Below are 22,151 nucleotides of genomic sequence, written 5' to 3'. Positions count from 1 at the left end.
AAACGAATGAACACTAAAAGAAACAGGGCAGTATGTGGTTAAAGGATGTGACCAATGCCAACCTGTAGCATCATGAGATCCTTATCAAACATCTCTACTCTGCACTTCACATTGTGATAGTAGTAGATCTGTGAGTCAAAACAAAAGAAGTTAGTCTGCAATCATTTTACATCAATAAACATTAAATATGTTTATATAGGAGCATGCAGTAGTCTTAAGACCATACTTGATTGACTAATGAGAATCCATTTCTCCTCCACATCCCAGCATGCACTTGGGCACAGAGAACAAGGCAGCGAAGCGGGTGCTCAATCAGCATGGGGGGGCTCAGTTCACTCTGTGGAGGAGAACAAAGGTCACCTGTTGGTAACAGACAACGCACAAAGAATTGCACTAAAAACAGAACAGAATACTATGACTTACCAGAGGTAGCTGTTCAGGGAATCTGTAAGCTACTTCTGTCTTGCTAAGGAGAACATGAAGTCCTTAAGAAGAAGAAAAAAATAATAAGAAAGGAATTAGTGTTCACTTATTGCAGATTTTCTAACAGAATAAACATCTAATGCCCATGTCTCACCTGCCAGTAGTCTAGACACTGGGAGGTGGATGCTGACTTTCTCCTGGGAGACACAGTAGCGGATGGTGTCCACAGAGTGTCCACACATGCTCAGAGTAATAGGCTGCTCTCCATCAGTAAAGCCACTGTGGCAGTGAGTCAGCGCTGTCAGGCACTTTTTATAGGCTTCAATCAGCACTCGCTCCTGCAAACACACCCACATACAGAATGTTAGACCACAGTAGGAAATGGAGCCAAACATTTCAGTGAGCACTGGTCTTTATCTGAGCAATACTAAGAAAGCACAATTTCGACTCCACCAGCCCTAGCAAGCACTAAACAACTGGGGCAACATGAGGGTATATACACAGTCTCCATCCCTCCAGTTCAGTCAAGCGGTACTTTGTTTCACAGAGACGAGTGCCTTGTGTTATTCTTCGTTCATTTTAGGAATATCATAATCATGTTGTTACTTTAACTACAAAATCTTCCAATTATGCACAAGTCACATCAGATCTGTAGGAAGTGGAGGCACTGACGGTGCTGCAGCACCAGATTTTAACAATTGCAACTGCTAATAATAAGAATGACAATAATAACTCTACACTTCATCATAACTTCATCATAGCAAAAGACAAGCATTTGTTTCAGATTGGAGTTTGTATTTTTTTTTTTATTTACATATTTTCAAAACCTGCAGTAGCTGTAAGTTAACATGGTACTTTCATTACAGTGACTCCAATCACTTTCGACAACTGTTAGATGTTCTTGTAGCGGGGGCTAAGCCATGCACAGGTTAAGATGCAAAGAGGGAAAGTGTGTGTGGAGTTACAGACCAGTTCTGAACCCCAAAGCTGCTTAATATTATTTTTAAAAAGTCATCTAACATAATACTCATAATATCAGCTTTTATAATCTCCCACTGCATTTCTCTGTTAAATCTGCGGTTTTTATTGTGTGGGTACGACACAATCCGTTACCGCACCAAAGTGATTTGTTGGACATCTGTATCAAGTACATCCATAACAAATATACATACATACATACATACATACACACACACACACACACACACGTTTACATATATATTTTAATTATCACTTGCCTCTGCTAGATAGAGGTTCTACAAAAAAAAATGAAAAGATGCAAATAATTTTGCATTACATCATAGTTTATCACTTATGTAACTACTAAAAATTTCAGCACAATACTTTGCCGTGTCCCTGAGTGTCATGGTAAAAAGCCAGAGTACAAAGATATCACAATAGGGATGATGCAAATTATAATGTGAGAGATCCAATGTAGTCATACAACATCCACTTTGTATAAATGCACAGCTAGATTTATTAGTATTTGTCCATAATTTCAGTGGTAGTAAGAGCTTTCAGTGTGATGAAAAAACTTCTGTGTTAAAGGCATTCCTTTGGCAGAAGTGATGGACTTAAATATGACAAATATCCAACAGTACTTCTGATTAACAGTACATAAGAACACACCCATGCTTTTGCACCCTCTCACAGCAGAAATGATTACAGAAAAGTTCTTTGAAAATGTAAAACAACTGCCTAGATAACTTTTGTTTTGACATGACTCAGTTTTTGCACAAGAGTAAGAGTGGTTATGTTACATATAACAATACCAACAACAAGAAAATGGACCACCTATCATATTATGAATGCTGTATGTTTCTAGGGTTAAATAACCATGAATAACTAGGGTTTTGCTTGTTGTGTTTTGTTTGCTAAGGAAAAAAAAAAAAAAAAAAAAGACTGTTGATGGGATTAAGGGGCTGATGATCGACTGATTGTTACTGTAGTTGCCAGCTAATTTATATGACAGGGGAAATAGTGATGTTAGTGTGTTAGAACTCACATCACTGGCACACCATTCCTGCATCATTGAGATGATGTGTGTGAGCTTCATCTGTAACGTGAAGGCTGCCTCCCATTCTGGCTCCATCTCAATGTGCTGCCCCACCTGTCGTACTACAGGGTCCATACCCTAAAGTAAAAACATACACAAACAAACCTGATTGAAAAATGTCTATTTGGAGCAGCACAATCAAGACTTGTCATACACCATACTGTCAAATGGACTGCAAATGCAAAAATGCTTACCTGCATACACTTAAGCAGCTCCAAGAAAGCATCAAGTCCTTCCAGAAACTTCTCCCTGAGTTTGTCAGTCCATTCTGTTGGACAGCTAATCAGGACATATCTGCAGACAAATAAGTTTGGTCAGCACAATACTCTTATGGAAGAACAAACAACTCTTTGATGAGAATTGTTAGTACAATACTTTTAATTCGAAAAAATTAAGTTCACAATGACGGACATGATTGCTGTAAACATTTCCTGTATTCTAAGATAGCAAAGCTTATTAACAGATTAATCATTTTAAGGACTTAGTTTTATTTGTCTGATATATATAAATATTTGTTTTATACCAAAAGCCTGTTTCTTACTTGAGGTCTCCTATAAGGCTCTGGACTCTGCGGAATTTGAAGGCCTGTTGTGCAGTGTAGCGCTCAAACTGGAATCGTCCCTGCAGGTCTCGATGTCTCAAGTGATCCAAAAAAGTGCGGATGATCGTGGTCATCAGATTCTCCTCTGTGATCAGCATCCGCGCCTGAGGTGAGGGAAACGGGGTAACAATACACCAATATAAAACATATAAAACTAAAATTCCAAAACTTCTAAAATAAATATTTCCTTATCCTCTTTAGTCACAAATAACTCAAATATTCATTGCTTTTTCTGACTTTCTCACCAAAATTTCTGATGTCAAGAGTTTTTCAGTATTCATACAGTAATGGCATCCCACCTTATGCTTATTTATTTTGTCTTATTTGAAACCAGTCCTTGTAATTGTCATTTCGACTTAATTTAGTGTGACTGATATACCTATATTACTAGCTAAAAGACTACCTAGGCTAAAGCGAAAGGCATGATGTGTACGCTGCTTGATTCCACAAATAAGAAAATGTAAGGTCATGAGAAATATATCAGTTAAATTACTGGTTCTGTGAAAAAAAAAAAAAAAATCAATTAGTGTCACCATCAAAGTTTGTGTGTTAACATCATGAAATAAAAATGATTACAGAAACCCATGTTAATATTTTTCACAAGTTTTTAGTACTTTTACTTTTTAAGGGCAATTCAGTACTGGAAAAGAGAAAAATTGCAAATGACACACAAACTTTATCATCTGAGAATTTGAGACTGCTTAGCTTAGCCTGCCTTATTCTCTGAAGCCATTTCACAAGAGGCTGTTTGACATTACTCATTTCGCTTGATGAATGAGAGCTGATGTGTTTTTTTCACCCAAATTGAAGTTGTTTAAGTACAATAAATGTGATATTAATGTAGGCCATCATATCACCCAATGTGTAAAAGTTTAGCTTTTTATTATGGGAGAATACTGCTGTCTTGCCATGGTTTACTCTAAAATCGCTTACCATCACTGGGGTCTGTTACCGTGGTGACTCTTAGCTAGCCATGAGTCGATTCAAAAAGAACTAACAAAGTTTAAGCATTAAAAGTCCAAGTGGCTACAATTATCTTTAGGGTTTTCATCACTGCAGAAGCCTCTTCTAGTGTGTACTCACCAGAGAAGGCACGGTGAATATTTGCACAGACAGGTCAGTGATGGAGAACTCCCTGTCGTGGTCATCCTTCACGTAGTCGCTCTGCAAGCGCTCATAGTTCTGCCAGCAGCAGCAAGGCAAGCGGAGGAGAGGAGAAAGAGGCAGAAGAGAGGAAGAGTGTGTGGGGTGAAGGTACTCACCATGGTGGGGACGGTGAAGAGTTGCACTGACAGAGAGGTCACTGACACTAAGCGCTCGTGATCATCCTCCATAAAATCTGTCTGGAGGCGCTGGTAATTCTAAATGATAAGGGAAAGTTGGGGGGGGCACATTCATCTTCTGGCTCAGAGGTCAGGGGACACCTCATCCTTCACTTATACCCCATGCTTAAACTGGTGGTACAGACTATAATGCAGAAGGATGGGTGAGGAGCATGAGGTCATAACTAGACCATCCAGAGGTGCTCCATAAAAAACATGACTGCTACCTATAACAATTTATAGGGCCCATATAACAGAAAACTAAATTTCTCACTTTCTTCAAGTTAGAGAGTTTGAGGCAGTATGTGTACATTGTTAAAGTTTCAAAACGTACCATTTACCCCCAGTAAATACAGTTAAGATACAGAAACTAAGCTGCAAAAACAGCTAGTTGTGAATTTTCTGTTTTTGTGATGTTTAAAAAAAAAAAAAAAAAAAAAAATCAACTGGTTTACACCTATTTTAGCCTACAGCATCTTAACTCCGCCCCTTTCACAGTGAGTCAGGTCATTTTACATATTTCAGTCTTAAAAGGCATAATAAAAGCATAACAGAGGCTAGAAGTGGTCATGTTCAATTATGACTACATACATGTATGGTACATCAAACAACATACATGTCAAAGTGTGGAAAATGTCATTAAAAGGGGAGAAAATGCAAGATAAATGTAAGATGTAGGCCCTTTAAAAACTCAAAAGACCTAGAGCCCTCACAACTTGACACGGACCTGAACTCCAGACAGCCCAAAAACACCCCACTGGGAAATTATTCAGACAAGACCTGAACCCTTAAGTTGTGTTGTCTCTGATAAGGGTTTGCGATGTTATTCAGAGCATAATCTGTTACGGTTCTAGCTCTGTGACCTCTTCAGCATGTACTATAGATCACATCTGAGTGCTCCTGGCAGACATCCTGAAGCTTCAGAATATCAGCCAGAGCCAAAGCTGTGGGGTGATCTACTACAGTCAGCAAGCCAAAAAGAGCAAAGGTAAAGTCGTTGAGCTACTATCACTCACATGCTGAATGTGCAATCCAAACCAACAAAAGGAACGGACGGTGTCAGTGTGCTGTGCCAACTTTGAGCCACCTCATCCACTGTGAGTGTATGTGCGCACAAAAGACTTTCCACAATTGAAATGTACATATAGAGACTAATTCTCCTAAGTGTTATATCAATTAGCCAAACAGGACATTCGTTGCGGTCTAATTTTTCCTCTTACTGGACCGAATAATCATTCAGAAGCAAACAAAAGGTTGGGAAACACTATACTTTTGGTTATTCAGTGACCAAGTTCACATGATAGCAAACTAGCTGCACAGCTTTAGCAATGTCTAGGTAGAGTACATAATGCTAACCATTACACAGTGTGTCCAAGTTTACATTGGTTAACAAAACTGACATTTGCTCGAACATAATTCCAGCCCAAACAGTACAAGCAAACAATAAAAAGAATGAAAACTAGTAAAACTAAAACAAACTTGTTTATGCTGATAATGGAGGGAAAAAAAACGTTTGATAATGTATTATCAGATGCTTTGATTATGCTGCATGGACGACTAGCATTAAGACTGGATGGCTTACCTTTGCAAACTGAATAGCAAACTGCTTCTTGTACTTCAGATCCATGAGAAGACTGCTCATGAACAGCTGATGGTAAATATTCCTTGCACCTAAAGGAAAAACAATTATAAAAACAGTTTTATATGTCCACTTGCACATCTTTATGCAGGCTTTAGAATAAAATCGTACTTAACATTTTAAAAACTCCTTCTCGGTCATTTACCTTTCCACATCTTTGAGTCGCAGAGCATGAGAGTGTCCACTAGAGAAGAATTTTCTCCTTCAGGACCTTTCTGTAACCCCACCTGGCACAAAATTCTCCTCAGGGCATCTAGAAGAAAGCAGGACCAACATGTAAGCCTATGGAAAACATGTAAAGGCTATAATATCAGCCAGTGAGGTTTGAGGTATGTGTAACCCTGAATGATCAAATAAACCCAGAGCAAGAGAGGAGACCTGAGTATCTGATGATCTGTCCAAGCCAGTTGAGGGCTTTGAGAGCAAAGCACTGGTGAGCTACCACTGAGGAGTGCATAACCTGAACCCGGAGGGGCTTCGTCTGACGACTTGTGTTCCGCTGCAGAAATAAAAACACGGTGTAGTGACTTTTCACACAAGAAACTTGTACTTACAAGCACACACCAACAGGGGAGGACCCTGATGCAAACCGACGTGGATTAAATTCACATCGGCCACAGAATCACAGATCTCAGACAAGACGTAACCGTTTCAGATCAAAACCTGGGTTGACTGAGTGGTGAAGACTTACCACAATAACAGACTTGGCCTGTTCACAGAACTGAAAATCCCCATAGCGTACAGATTTCCGCCCCTGAACACCACAACACAGATAAACAAAACACCGCAAGAACAGAAGATTTAGAAGGCTTCATTTAATAAAATTAAAAAAAAATTTTCTGGTTATGCTACCCTGTTTCTTGTATCTCGACAAAGGGTTGACCTTTATTTACACCAACCTTGTACTTGTATATGCACTGGATATTTTATCTGAAACTATTAGTTTATAACTGCAAGCTTTTGGTGATGCTTCATATCCATGTTTACCAACCATTTGTGGATTTAGGAGACAACATTGACTTGCACTGAAATGTGGCATTTAATGGCCTACTTATTTTCTTTGATATTAGCAAATAACCCATTTATATTTTTATATTTAAATACTTGTAAAATAACTTGCAGAAAAAATTTCATTTCTCAGCAACCTGACAGCATTATTTAGTAATGGTTCTATACATATGGTGGTCTCTTTCCAATGAAGGACAGAGTAGGGCGGCTGACAAATGTAACAGGGCTACAGTCTTCACCTGTAAACCTACAGTTCATCTATATAATATTGCTGTGCCGACTGAACTGGCTACTCTGTGTATATGGACATTTAAAGGACGGGGAAGAGTACAGCTAGACAATATGGTGGGACAGTAAAAAAAAAAAAAAAAATGAATGCAAATAGAGAGCTTACATCTCTGTCCACTGTAGTTGCAAAGCTGACAGCCTCTTTCTGTGTGCAGTTGACCGCTTTCTGTAGTGTGTAGATGACCTGCTCATATGTGTGAACCTCATCGTTAAACAGCATGCAGTAATAAGTGTCTCCACGTTCCCTAAAAAAGAAAAATAGACTCAGTGGGGTCACAACCTCGAGACCATTTAGTTTAATTTGTCCTAAATTACCCTTTAAACTAATGGTTAATTGATTGTGGCATGGACAGAAAATGATTTAATGAGCAAATTGGAGAGAGGCTGGACAATAGGCCTGGGTGATAAGGCAATGTAATCGGATATCACAGATGATGGACAAGCAACCTAATGGTGATGTGTAAAGACAGATTACCACTGTTGTGGGAGAAGAACAGAGAGAATTACAGATGAATAATTTATTATTAATCAGCTTGTAAATATGTTGGGATATTGGGCTTTATGTTTAAGACCTATTAGGGCACATGTCCTGATAGACAGTCTGTGAGAGTGCGCAAGTGAGAGAGAGAAAGTTTGTTAAGAAGCTGCCTGTTAGTTCTCTCTGCTAAACATTGTAATGCTAGCTTTACCTACTGTTACATGTGCTCTAGCTAAATGTAACCAAGAATAAATGCCATTGTATATTCAAACAATGTTTTATTAACGTTCACCGTTAAAATACTGAGTTGTACTGGGCACGTGGCTTTGAAAATCACTTGGCCTAGTGTTTCATCTGTAGGGAGGGCTATAAGTACGCAAACTGCCATAAACCTGCACCAGAAGAAGCTTATAAATGCATGTGTTTGCAGCAACATTTATTTCAACGACAGGTGTAGTTTCCAAAAAGATGTTGTGTTACTTATTTTCTATAATGGGGTACTGTATTATTTAATATGTAGATTTTCATTAAAACAGTTAATGGTTTAAAAAAAAAACACACATACACTAATATAAATGATAATTGGCAATATAATCAATAATAATAATTTACTAACTAGGAAATATCATGCTAATTATTTTTAGATATCACCTAGGCCTACTGGACAAAGCTGTCATTTGTAGACAAATCTGGAAGAATATATGTTCTTAACAGTAAGAATATTTCACACATTCAAATATGGTGTTTAGTGTATATGCATGCATGCCCATACGGCGGTTCAAGGCCTTGTGGGAGTTCATCTTCCTTGTCCCAGGTCAGCATGTCCACAGCATATTTCAGGATGATCGAAAAGATATTGTATGTGCGTGCAATCATGTCTGCAGAGAGATTGGCAAGGGGATCCTACCAAAACAAATTCCAAGGGGGATAATCAGGAAACAGCACCATTGTATTCACACATGTCAATTTATAACCTGACAGAGGGTTAGCACTGTAAACCCAAGCTGTAAGCTAATCTAGGCCTTACCTCCTGGGAGGAGTCACTGATGTTAGGCTCATGTTTCTGACAGTAAGGGCCCTTTTTCCAGGCCTCTGTGTCACCACAGTCACAGAAGCCCCCTCCCCCTGAGGTCGTCATCTAGAGAGAAACAAAGTGAGTGTGAATAAGCAGAGTAAGTGAGAGTCGTGTGTCAAAGACAGATCTGGCTGGATAAGAAATCAGCAAACAGACACACTCTCTCAAGTAATTTGCCTTTTGGTGACATGGTTACATTAACTATATTCAGGTCATGCAGGTCCCGAAGCTGTCTACAGCAAACGTGCGGTCTGATCTTTAAAAACAAACACGACAGTACTCACATACACAAACGTGTAAAATAAACATTCAACATTACTGAAGAACATTTCATCACCAACAGCCCAAAAAAAAAGCCTCACTTCTCATTCAAACAGCTGAAGTACTTTTAAAGATAAACTAGTGAATGCTTTAAACTAACGTGGAACTTTATTGCTTGAGTCAAACAGAAACAGAAATTTTCAATTATCCTATGGAAAGACATGAGCAGACATGTGCAGTGGTTAAAACTATGGACTGAAGCCAGGGCTGGAACATTCCACATCCCTCCAAAACACGTGGCACCAGCATGGCCAGTTTCCATTTTCCCCCCAAATGGGATTAACCTGATCTCCCAGCTTGCACACATACTAGCAGCTGGGAACCCATACGCTGTATACATGTCTAAGCAAAGTGCCACTAGTACAGCTTTGACATTAAGGAGACATTCCAGAGAACTTCATATACACTCTTACCCTGTAACGATGCTCTTTGTGTACACTGCCCAAAAAGCACTGCATGCACAGCACACAGGTTGGGTCTGCTGCACATTCCCTAAAGAGGAGAAATGGGACCAGACATCATTTCACATACAAAGAGAATCCAACAGAATGAAAATCAAAAATCAAAGAGAAGTAAACATTTGCAAATGATGCATTTCCAATACCACCATACAAATGAAAGAATTAAAAACTTTAATAAAAAAATGTAAAAATTTAAAAATAAAAAGTTTTCACAAAATGTAGGCTGTCCAAATGTACCAAATAAACAGAAATTAGAAAACTTATTTGCAGAAAATCCCATATTCCAAGTTTGTGCCCTGCAAGGGATGCCTTAACTTACTTCACTTTGACAATTAATAAAACACATTGTGTAAAGGAGTGTTCAAACATCCACATATGACTGTAACTAAGAATATCCTTTCAATCTCATGTATTTGGATATTCACACAGAAATACTTCTGGAAAATGCACTTGAAATAAAAACTGAAGTGCATGATGAACCCTTGGTGCTTCTTGTGTTCTCTGTGCTAACAGAGCGTAACCAAGAAAGCAGACACGCCACACTCCAGCCTCTCAGCAGGCTTATGGCAAGCTGGCCTCAAGGACTTAACCTAGTAGCAGCCTGACCTAATTCAGTCGGGACTGCCTGCAGTCCCAGCGCCCGACCTAGGTACAGTCTGGTGATGTAATAACTTCAGCTTCATGGAACTTTTGCCAAGGGAAAGCCAGATAGCAAAGAACTGCCATTCAGAATGTACATTTAGTTCATTTTGCCCCCAATAAATTAACTACACAGTATGAAGTCCCTTACCTGCAGGAGTACGTGGGCTCCCCAACTTTAAAAACATGGCCACAAAGTTGAGAAGGTTGGTTGCTCTGTTCTAGCTTTGCCAGGCCAAGTGATGGCTCTTCCCCACAAAGGTACCACTCCAGTGGAGCCTGGAGAAGCAGCTGGGCTAGCAGGTCTTCACTTTGAGGGTTCAGGTTGGGCCCCAGACAGTATATCTTGGGCACATAGCGAGCAAGGTGCTGATAGACCTCTTTGGGCAGGTCGATTGCCTGCAGCCATTTCTGTGGGAGAATACAGAGCAGAACTTAAGTAATGGGTCATGCAATTTCAAAATTCGCACCTTGTTAATCGTACTATTCAGATTTTTTAAAAATGCAACTGAATTAAACATATCCAAGTTAAAATGACAAATGTACTTGACTTAGTCTGACTTACACATATTGACACTACATAAAGAAGTACAAAGTTACAGTACATGTTCATCGTATGGGAAACGGATCACAAGCCTTTGCTTTTTGATCACCATTCCTATCCAGCAAGGGAATATCAACACAGATTTAAATGCAGGGTAGTTCTGTGATTTTATATAGACAGCAGTGGCCAGACTTTCACAGTGTGTGTTTGTATGGGTAAAACTTCTCAGCAATTCTGACACTGTGCTATATAGTACGTTACATGATGCAAACATGCTCCACAGTTAGGCTTTTGTTTATTTATTATTCTTTTACTTTTGGCCTAAAAGTCAAAACCAGCCCCTGCTCACCACACATTCTAGAGATAATAGGAAATTTCAGTTAATTAACTAAACTTTATTGTGCTGGACCAGAATGTTCAACTATTTAGATGTTCTTTCTTTGGATACTCACTTTTTACTTTTGGGGTTCTGAGATTTTTTTTTCCTTTTCTCGCTATAAATAAATGTGAAATGCAAAATACTGTAATGTTCAGGGTTCTCGGGAGAAACATACAACCCCAACTCCATTGAAGTTGGGATGTCGTGTAAAACAAATAAAAACAGAATACGATGATTTGCAAAACCTTATCAACCTATATTCAATTGAATACACTACAAAGAAAATATATTTAATGTTCAAATGTTGATGCCTGCAACACGTTCCAAAGAAGTTGGGACAGGGGCAACAAAAGACTGGGAACATTGAGGAATGCTCAAAAAACACCTGTTTGGAACATTCCACAGGTGAACAGGTTAACTGGAAACAGGTGTCATGATTGGGTATAAAGGGAGCATCCCTGAAAGGCTCAGTCGTTCACAAGCAGGGATGGGGCGAGGTTCACCACTTTGTGAACAACTGCGTGAGCAAATAGTCCAACAGTTTAAGAACAACGTTTCTCAACATTCAATTGCAAGGAATTTAGGGATTTCATCATCTACAGTCCATATTATCATCAGAAGATTCAGAGAATCTAGAGAAATCACTGCAAGTAAGCGGCAAGGCAGAAAACCAACATCAAATTCCCGTGACCTTCAATCCCTCAGGCGGCACTGCATTAAAAACTGACATCATTCTGTAACGGATATTACCACATGGGCTCAGGAACACTTCAGAAAACCATCGTCAGTGAACACAGTTCGTCGCTTCATCTACAAGTGCAAGTTAAAACTCTGCCATGCAAAGTGAAAGCCATATATCAACAACACCCAGAAACGTTGCCGGCTTCTCTGGGCCTGAGCTCATCTGAGATGGACTGACGCAAAGTGGAAAAGTGTCCTGTGGTCTGGCGAGTTCAAAAGCCAGCATCTCTGATGGTGTGGGGGTGTGTTAGTGCCCATGGCATAGCTGACTTGCACATCTGTGAAGGCACCATTAATACTGAAAAGTACATACAGGTTTTGGAGCAACATATGCTGCCATCCAAGCAGCGTCTTTTTCTGGGACGTCCCTGCTTATTTCAGCAAGACAATGCCAAGCCACATTCTGCACGTGTTACAACAGCGTGGCGTCGTAGTAAAAGAGTGGCTGCAGTCCAGCCTGCAGTCCAGACCTGTCTCCCATTGAAAATGTGTGGCGCATTATGAAGTGCAAAGTATGACAACGGAAACCCCGGACTGTTGAGCAACTGAAGTTGTACATCAAGCAAGAATGGGAAAGAATTCCACCTACAAAGCTTCAACAATTAGTGTCTCAGTTCCCAAATGCTTATTGAGTGTTGTTAAAAGGAAAGATGATGTAATACAGTGGTAAACATGCCCCTGTCCCAACTTCTTTGGAACATGTTGCAAATTCAAAACATTAAATTGAACATTTAATATCTTGTCTTTGTAGTGTATTCAATTGAATACAGGTTGAAAAGGATTTGCAAATCATCATATTCTGTTTTTATTTATGTTTTACACAACATCCCAACTTCATTGGAATTGGGGTTGTACATATGACTCAAGGTTATGGTCCATAAAGCAGCTTTATTTTTAATTTTCATTTTGCTGAAAACAGCAGCAAACACAATGAGAAGAAACACAGCCTCTCCAGCACTTACAGCTAAAAGCACTGTCCCTCTGCTCTACTCTGGAAAACCCACAACTGCTTCCATATTCAGGCTCTTCAACAGAAATGTCCCTGTATGAATGAACCTAAAGAAGCCCACCAAACGTTTCTTCTCTTTAAAATAAAAAAACTGAACTACTTAGAATGCAGCACAGAGTCACCATAATACATTTTGTCAGCTCATTCTTTTACTACTTTTACACTTTTTAACTGCATTCTCAAAATGTGGAAATATATCAAAAATTTACTTAGGCGCCTGACATTCCACTCACTCACAGCAGTGAATGTCATGCTAACATTGAGATAGACAGCATGGGGCATTCGTGGGCTGGAGGTTAGGGAATCAGCCCTGTGACCGAAAGGTTGCCAGTTCGACTCCCTTGGCTGATAGTCTGTGACTGAAGTGCCCTTGAGCAAGGCACCTAACCCCCAATTGCTCCCCAGGCGCCGTGGATAGGGCTGCCCACTGCTCCGGGCAAGTGTGCTCATTGCCCCCTAGTGTACGTGTTCACTAGTGCGCATATATGTGGGTGTTTCACTGCATGGATGGGTTAAATGCAGAGGTCGAATTTCACAGTGTGCAAACACAGTAACCAATGGTTCAGTATTCTATTCTATTCCCAGGGCAACTGCAAAAAATGCCTCACTAAACTGGACCCTTGGTAGCATCATAATTAAGGCCCTTCATTCTTTCAGTTAGACCACTTTGGTGAAGTGCTGGTTAACTCGTGCATGCATTGTGCTCTCTGCTATTAACCCCAAACCTGCCACTGAGTGAGGCTGAAAGAAGGCTTTTTTGCTTGCATACCACATCTTAAATCCTGCCACAACATTTCTGGATTAAAGTCTGGACTCTGACTCAGGCATTTAAAAAAAACGCTACATTTTTTCTCCTTAAGCCATTCTTTGTAGACTAACTGGTGTTTTAGGGTCAATGTCTTTCTGCAGGACCCACGTTCTGCTGAGGCTCAGTTCACAAATGGACCCTAACCTTCTACTGTAGAATGTCTCCTGTAGAAAACAGCCCAAACCATGATATTGCCACCACCAATTTCATAGTTGGGATGAGGTCTTTTGCTGGCATGCAGTGTTATTTGAGCCTTCTGGCTCACCCAGGTGGTCTTTAAGAAACTTTAAACAGGCAGCAATGTTCATCCTGGACAGTAGTGGCTAACATTCCAAACATACTATTCCTGCTTAGTGAACACAGACATTAACTCGAGTAGAAGAGGCCTGCATCCTTAGATGTTACCCTGGGGTTCTTTGTGATCACCTAAAATATTACAAGTTTTACCCTTGAAAACATTTTTGCTGGATGACCACTTTTGGGAAGAGTAAGAGTGGCACTGAATTTTCTCTATTTGTACATTATCTGCCTAACAGTGGATCGATGAAGCTCAAACTCTTCAGAAATTGTTTTAAATCTTCTTCCAGCCTAATGAACATATATAACATATATAACAAATATTTTTGTCAGAGATCCTCAGAAATCTCCTTTGACTGAGACATAACATGCAGTAACAAATTTGATCAGACTTTGATGCTTAATCTTTTTAATAGGGTAGGGTCAGCCACACCGTCATTGTCTGAAACTCCTGACTGTTAACACCTTTACCTGATAATTCTAGGGTTTCACATACTTTTGCCAACTGAAATATATAAATGTTGGTTTACTTTGTTCAATACAACAAATAACACAACATACGAGCAGTGTTAAACAAGTGAACAAGTCTTACTTCAGTCTGAGACAGGCTTCTTTCACTCATCTCCTACTGTGAAGTCAAGTACAGTCTCAGTTAACATTAGTCCAGATTGGTTTTGATAGAACAAATGCTACAGAGACAATCAGAAGGGACTGCCAGTCTCTTGAGGTAATTTGTTTAATTTTTAGCACAGCAGCCAATTAGCCAGGCCTGCATGTCCACTAGCACTGCTTGCGGGGTGCCTCTATGGGTCAGCTGCATGGTCTCCAACCTTTAGCTTCAACCAAGCCCAGCCAAACTCCAACGCTTTGAGATGTAGTACGAGTGAATGGGATGCAAGTACAAGACAAACAACTTGAAACTCAGATATGAAACAAAATCCAGCATCGTTTTTGCCAAGCACGAAAAGCTATTTCATGCTTACATGTATAAACAAGTTTTCTATATGCTGTTCAGTTATGTTTTTAACTATTTCTCACAATAAAAATATTTTGCAATTCATTCAGTTGTTTAAATACAATCCTATTACTAATTCTATGATGACATAATAGCCTTTTCCACAACAGTAAATGGAAGTGAATATCCCTCTTGTGATGCAAACAGGCAGAGAGGTGCTTTAAATAAATTAATTTAAAAAAAGATAGGGAACTTATTCATTTATTGTTTGTCATTTACAAATCTGAAATGCGAGTCTGACTCATTAGAGAACAAATATTTACTTACGTTGCAAATCTGGACAAAGTCCTAGAAATGTGATAGCATGTTTCATGTGTCTATTTAGTCCACACATTATGAGCTTTGGGTTTATAATGAATAAATTAATAAAATAAATAAACAAACAAAAAACTGACCAATAAAATATGTCAAACTTTGCTATCAACTAATGTGGGTATAAAGAACTCAGAACATAATTAAAAATAAATAAATAAATAACTCGCATGTGACACTGGAAATTAGTTGCATGCCGCAAGATATTGTGTCAGGTCCTGCGGGAATGCAGTTCACATATCAGTGGGGAGAAACTGTAAACATGAACCACCGAAGTACGTGCATAAGACAGGCTAATGCATGTCAGTAATGTGACAGGTGATGAAAGATTTATTAAAAATATTAATGTGTAAGGTTGGTTGTGCTGCTATTATGACAAAAATAGGTCATTATGTCAGTTTCTATCTTCATGGAATAGCTTCAGTTACACTAACAGTCATGTTAAAATATTTACATGTGAAATATATCTGAAACAACAATTATTTGTTGAACACATGACTTAAGTTAAAATAACCATGTCAAGTGTAGCCTCTCAAACTACTTGGAACCACTGATGGTTCCAAAATGCCCTTCGTCATATTCTTCATAACTTTCATATTTCACAAGCTACTTTCAAAAAGTGGGTATCATATGAGAGCTGTATAATATTTATTTTTCTACTGAACGTTGGCCCATCTTTCCACAAATATGGGCTATAAACTACAAACAGATTGCCTCTCTTCACTGATATACTCTATAAAAATTCTTTTTATAAAATAATACAAAGAGTGTCTAAGATTTTTGGCTTTTGGTAGTAAATTGTAAGGATATAGCAATATGCGTATGATCATAAAACATTTTCTGTTAATCTGAGTTGAGCTTTTACATAATTATTTCCTGCAGTGACTGAATAATTTACCTTACGATTTGATCATGTAAATTCAGATGGAAAAACCAAAATATACACTCAAGAATAAGAGGTTAAAATGTGACAGATTTCCAGAGGCAGTGCTTCTGGCTTTGGTCTTTTTATCTTCCTCCCAAATTCTGATGACAGCACTCATTCTTTAAAAACCCCATAACTACAGAGGAGAAGTAGTAAATCTGACAAAGCAGCTCAAAGCAGGACTGAGCTGATTTCCAAAGGAACTGGAATGGCGTCTAATCAGATGGTCAACAACCAGCATGAAATAAAATTTGGATACCATGGATACGTTGGCCACACATTTCAGTGCACACAGCAGACTCACACCTGCGCTTTCCCAGATGCAACCATTTGGACAGTAACTGATTAGACAATTACTGAAATAACTTATCTGCAAAAGTCAGCCTTTCCTTTCCAACTAATGTTGTCATGGTTCAACCCTGCTCGATCTAGGCTATTTCCTGAAGAACACAGAGGCATGTGTTCTGGGACATCTGCAGAACGCATCAGACGTGAACGGGGAATTCCACCAACTTCACAACTTCTGCACACTTCACACGCTGACATGCAAATAAAGTCATTCAGAGTGGTTTAATCTGAAATTGTTCACTGTAGAGACACCAGCCAACTAATGTCTACAGTAGTGGTGATAGGAACCAGAGGTCACAATGAGAAAAAGTGAGGGAAAAAAAAGTGTTTTTGGGGGAATATTTCACCTTACAAAGCCCTGTATGTACCTATAACTGTTTTTGGCCAAAGCTTTTTGTAAAACTACTGTAAAACAATGTCAGTATTCATAACTATTTAGGGATTCACTTTCTGTGAGGGAGCACCTAGAAGCATTAAATGTCTGGTTTCACTGTGAATAAATTTGACTTGAGTTTCTCTAGAATGAAGAATTTTACCTTAAAGCTCTCTGAATAAATCCTTAATAACTGAACTACAAACTATGCATGTATTCTGAAAAAAGTTGGGCTTCCACTACTGAGTTCAGAGTAAATAATCAATCATTCTCTTTACAATTTCAAGTCAGCAGCCAGTTTTCAGGAAAGGTTTCTTCGAGTTTTGACTGTGCACTTCAGCCCTCGATTCATCCCCAGTTTGCATTTTATGCTATACTTCTTGTGCGTGTGTAAAAGCAGAAATCTGTCTGGCATCCAGTTTAGTGTTGTTGGTATCATGTGATTATGGGAGGGGCTACAGGATTATGAGTGCTGTCTTAGCTGAAACGCGTTATGTACTTTCACTTTGCATTATCATGTAGTGAGAAGGTCCTCACGTCAAAATAACAGGATATTCTGTTGAAGACAGAAGCTACGTGTACGAGGCTCTTCGCTGCCAAAATCTGTTAGGATCTGTAGTCGTGTAGTGTTACTGAAGGCCAAGGTCCTTTACAGAACCACTGTCCACTGATACACAGTGCATTGTTAGTTTACCCGACACTCATATATTCATAACAAAACAGCAAGACATGTTATTTCTGATGTGTGCTTATTTAGTTTATAACAGGAGATGCCAGGCTCAGTACGCAGGTATCACAACAGTTTGTTAGCAAAGATAAGGTTTCATAACTGTAAGACAGTTAGCAAGAAGTTACATCTTGAATAACCATAAAGCTACAAAAACAGTGTTGCATTACATTTTACACAAACAGAACACACATCTAGGTGTAATCCAGGATATATAATTACTGATTCCCTAATGATTCACAAACATGCACAAACCAATGACTCTGGCAATGAATTTAACAAGACTGTTGTTAAGTAAACGTAGTGTGCAACATCTCAGTGAACACAGTGATCATTTTTCACTCAACGATTACAGGAAACATCGCAAATGGGATATTCTAAAACCTGCAGCTAAATTTCGACAGCTCGTCCAAGCAAATTTCTACAATCGAGAAGTGAATGAGGTAAGCCTTGTTTAATTTTTCTCCATCTTTTCTGTCCATTTGCTTTCACTCTGCACTATTGTCATGTCACATGCAGTTATCATGCTTGACAAATGTTGCTTCAGGAAGTTTGACTGAAGAAATAAGCAAAAAAAAAAAAAAAAAAGTCAAATGTCAGTGCGTTTGCATTAATGGCTCCCGCTTCCACTCCCATATATACGCATAATTAAACCCCGAGCATGAGCCAATACCAACACGGCTCCAATATATTTTCAATAAAACTATTAGGCTTTTAAAAAGGAGCCATTTTTAACTGAAGCACTTTGTATAAGACATGCATCTGAAATAGGCTATTATATTCGAACTACTCAGATATTCACAGGAACAAACAGCTAACACAATGAGTGTACTTCAGGACATTTATTACTGGATCAGATCTGATTATTTTTTTCCCCTCAATTTTTTTTATTATTATTCAATCCAGCCAATTTTGCAGATACCATCCGAATACGGATACACATCCATACAAATTTGCCATCTCTAACTATTTTTAATGTGGCACTGCTGTGTTTTTTCTGTTCCACCTGATTAAACCTCAGCAGACATTATATTTTTGTCATAGCTCCTGTCTAATCACACCTGGCAATGAAAAAATAAATGAAGGCCTGCAACTGTTCCTGTTGCAAGTTCGTTTCTCAAAGCACCAATAAATTTAACAAAATTCAAACTGTTTCTTAAGCAACCCGACCACATTTAAAACTACATGTACTTCCATACCAACAGTCTGCTTACACATCAGGCCGAGCAAAACGACAACTATAATTCTGAAAAACCCTGCACAGTTTGTATTCATAAAGCTTCAAAGCAAGAGTCCTGATCTAGGATCTGTTCTAGTCAGGAAGGTAATCAGAAATAAGAAAATCAAATCTGACACAATATCAACAGTCCTACCAGATTCCCAGTTTATGGTTTTGTCCGTCACAAAAATAGATTTTAGATCACAGCTCAATCTTTGAGAACCAACGCACATTAATCTCGTTAAATTCATAGTTTTCCTACACACTGCAGTCTTATTTTTGCCTGGCACTCCAGACATAAATGATGTGATCACGTATCGTTTATTACATTTAAGAGTTTACTTGACTAATTTATTCTATTTCTGTGGCAAAGGCACTACACATGTAAAGGGATTACGTGTGCAAATGAAGCTTGGCACTTTCTGACCTACTAACCTGGATTATACCTACAAAGCCCAGACAGTTGGCTGTCTTTTCACTGCTATTGCAGTTTGTTTTCATATGGTGTTTTTGCCACAGAACATTGTGGCTAATTAAAAGATGAACCTTCAGTAAAACCTCACAGTGTCCCTTTTTTTTATTTTTACTTTCAACTCCTGACAGTGTTCACAGAATAGCAGCCAACATCTACGCTACTGAACACAAACAACCAGCATTACAGAACTACGAGTTAAGAGCAAATGAGCCAATAATCTGAATGCATGGATCTGTGGGGTTTTTGGTCATTTATATGTAAAGTCCCTGGACTACTGGACTCTAGAACAGCCCAGCTGGTGATGATAGCGACCTAACAACAGTGCCAAATTAGAGTCACTGAGCTAGCTACCTGTCCAGCAGACCACAACATGTTTTCCTCAACCTGACAAGACCGAGGTTGGCTTGTAATTTGCAGCCACAAGCAAAACGTATACGTATCTAAGCTTGCAATACTGACAAAAACAGCACTTAGCTGACCAGAATAATAACAGGTTAGCCACTGGACATTTGTTTCAGCGCTTAGAGCCAGGAACACGTACACTTGGTTGCATTTCAGAGCTACAACCGGGCTAAAGCGAGAACAAAGCCAGCAGTGCTGTTTACCACTTGGGCTCGGTTAACTTCGACATGACAAAACATCTCCCCTGTTGGCGAAGCTGAAGTCAGCTTATTGTCCGAATTTCCCCGTTCCACCTTAAATGGTGCAGCAGTTACATTCTGACACCTCAGGCTGCACCATTTAAGGTGGAACAGGAAACTTTGAACAAGAAGCTGGCGAGTAAAAAGCTGACTCCAGCTCCGCTGTTACTGAGCCAGATAAAAGCGATGAAGGCAGGCAGTTTAAGACGCTGAAGGAAAACTGAAAAGGAAAAAAAAGCTAGCCGATAGATTTGAAAAGCAAAATGACATTCACGGACATCACAAATAAGTGCTGTTTACGGTTAAAATACGGCGTTTGGCAGCCCATTAGTAGCGTAAATAACTTGCTGTCACGTCCAGTTGTAAGAAAGCAAGTTGGGTTATGCAGCTAGCTGGCTAGCTAACGTTAGCGTTAGCTTAGCAGCAGCGGCAGCTATTCTGAGGAAAACAATCCGAGTGGAGGAAAAAACGAAAAAAATACCACGGAAGGAGGAACATCTGCATTTTTAAATACACCGGACAGAAATAGAACCGTTTGTGCTGTACTCTACAAAACTGTCGCCTACCGCAGCGGTGTCCTTGGCTGAAAAATTGAGGAATTCGCTACAGAGAGCAGACGGGACTTCACGATCAGTCTCAGCCGCCGCCATCTTCACTTCACTGCTGGCGCTGGGGCGAAGGAAGCGGAAATCAGCCGTTCGCTCAACTTCCGAAAAGAAATGGATAAACTTTTCAGCTGACAAACTGTTGTTGAGTAACAGCGAATCAGCGGCGCTTTGGAGATGGAGCCCTGAATGTGGACACCTCTCTTGTGTAACGCTCTGTTGGCATAGTAGCGCAGTAACATGGTACTCTTTAGTCATATATGGCAAAAAACCCTGTTAACTACAGGATAAAGAGTTTCAAAGAACCTCACCAGCTTAGCGTACCTTTTTAAGAAGTCATGTCACAAATGTTGTTCTTGTATTTTGCCTTTTATGCACCGAAAACAGTCATCATTCATAATGAACTTATCTTTCTCGGTTTAACTTAATTAAACTTCTTTTGCTACTGTGCCTTTAAGATCTATGCATATTTAAATGACTCTTCCTCTGATTGGCTGCCCTGTATTACGTCTCGTACTAAATACACTCTGCCCTGAAACGCACTGTAACTAACAACGTGAATAGGGGACTTAATCGCGTACTTGAGTTAAAGTAGAGATGCTCAAGGTAAAGTATCACTCCAGTAAAAGTAGAAGTTCCTCCCTTTAGATCTCCACTTGAGTAAAAGTACAATTTGCCATCAGATGTACTTAAGTAAAAGTACTAAAAGATTCATTATGACTTTAATGTCCTATTATATTTTTTGTAAAAAGACTGCTTCATGAACTCATTTTAGCGTCACTCTTGGTAAACCAGTCTTTTAATAGAATGTCATTAATTAGTGACGCTGATGTCTATTAAAATGATCATAAGCACAAAACACTGAAGGTAAACAGTTTCCATCAGGGAGAACTGAGTGGCTCTGAAATCACTTTTACACACAAGCAAAGTTTCAGTTTAAGATTTATTTACAACTTAGATACAAGTTTAAGTTTAATAAAAACTGGCTTTAATCTCAGGATCACAAATGAGTTTCCTTTACTATGCTGATCTGTAGGTCTCTGTTCAGAAACATAAACTATCCATCCATCCATCCATCCATCCATCCATCCATTTCCTAAGCCGCCTCTCCGTCAGGGTCGCGGGGAAACATAAACTAACCGAAACTAATTTACTATAAAATGAAAGTGTTTGTATGAATTCAGAAAAAAGACGTGTCAGTCACGACTGCATATGTGGACATATTGTGCTCTATTCACACAAAGTTAGGTTAGTTCATCATTTATGTTGAATAGTCTCTCCCAAAATTTTACGCTGCTGCACTGACGTTGAACCGTGTGCTGCACTGGGTCAGTATAACCAACAGGTCAAAACAAGCTCAAAACAAAGTGACCGCTGTGCCCTGATTGGTGTTCTTGCTTTGCGCTTCTTTCGTTTTGACAT

The 22,151-nt window shown here is 39.2% G+C and overlaps 1 protein-coding gene across 3 annotated transcripts in view; it reads right to left on the bottom strand.

The window, feature by feature from the left end:
* The window catches only part of ubr2 (ubiquitin protein ligase E3 component n-recognin 2), a 37,657-nt gene extending 16,838 nt beyond the window's left edge, over positions 1-20,819 (bottom strand). For 2 of the 3 annotated variants that reach the window (XM_017690636.2, XM_017690640.2), the window contains exons 1-18: positions 20,691-20,774; positions 10,463-10,722; positions 9,625-9,703; positions 8,843-8,953; positions 8,588-8,718; positions 7,444-7,582; positions 6,733-6,795; positions 6,420-6,540; positions 6,187-6,294; positions 5,985-6,073; positions 4,164-4,262; positions 3,021-3,184; positions 2,674-2,773; positions 2,429-2,557; positions 578-761; positions 424-485; positions 227-337; positions 63-128 (exon numbers count right to left, since the gene is read on the bottom strand). In XM_017690636.2, coding sequence (XP_017546125.1) covers positions 63-128; positions 227-337; positions 424-485; positions 578-761; positions 2,429-2,557; positions 2,674-2,773; positions 3,021-3,184; positions 4,164-4,262; positions 5,985-6,073; positions 6,187-6,294; positions 6,420-6,540; positions 6,733-6,795; positions 7,444-7,582; positions 8,588-8,718; positions 8,843-8,953; positions 9,625-9,703; positions 10,463-10,722; positions 20,691-20,774 — 2,100 coding nt within the window. Of the gene's footprint in view, positions 1-62; positions 129-226; positions 338-423; positions 486-577; positions 762-2,428; positions 2,558-2,673; positions 2,774-3,020; positions 3,185-4,163; positions 4,263-4,342; positions 4,442-5,984; positions 6,074-6,186; positions 6,295-6,419; positions 6,541-6,732; positions 6,796-7,443; positions 7,583-8,587; positions 8,719-8,842; positions 8,954-9,624; positions 9,704-10,462; positions 10,723-20,690 lie in introns of all 3 variants that reach the window. The other variant, XM_017690638.2, reaches the window with a different exon arrangement.
* Positions 20,820-22,151: the final 1,332 nt, after the last annotated feature.

The sequence above is a fragment of the Pygocentrus nattereri genome, chromosome 5 (assembly GCF_015220715.1).
Source record: "Pygocentrus nattereri isolate fPygNat1 chromosome 5, fPygNat1.pri, whole genome shotgun sequence".
NCBI lineage: Eukaryota > Metazoa > Chordata > Actinopteri > Characiformes > Serrasalmidae > Pygocentrus > Pygocentrus nattereri.
Note: the sequence above shows the minus strand (reverse complement) of the source record. Positions and strands in the feature narration are given on the sequence as shown.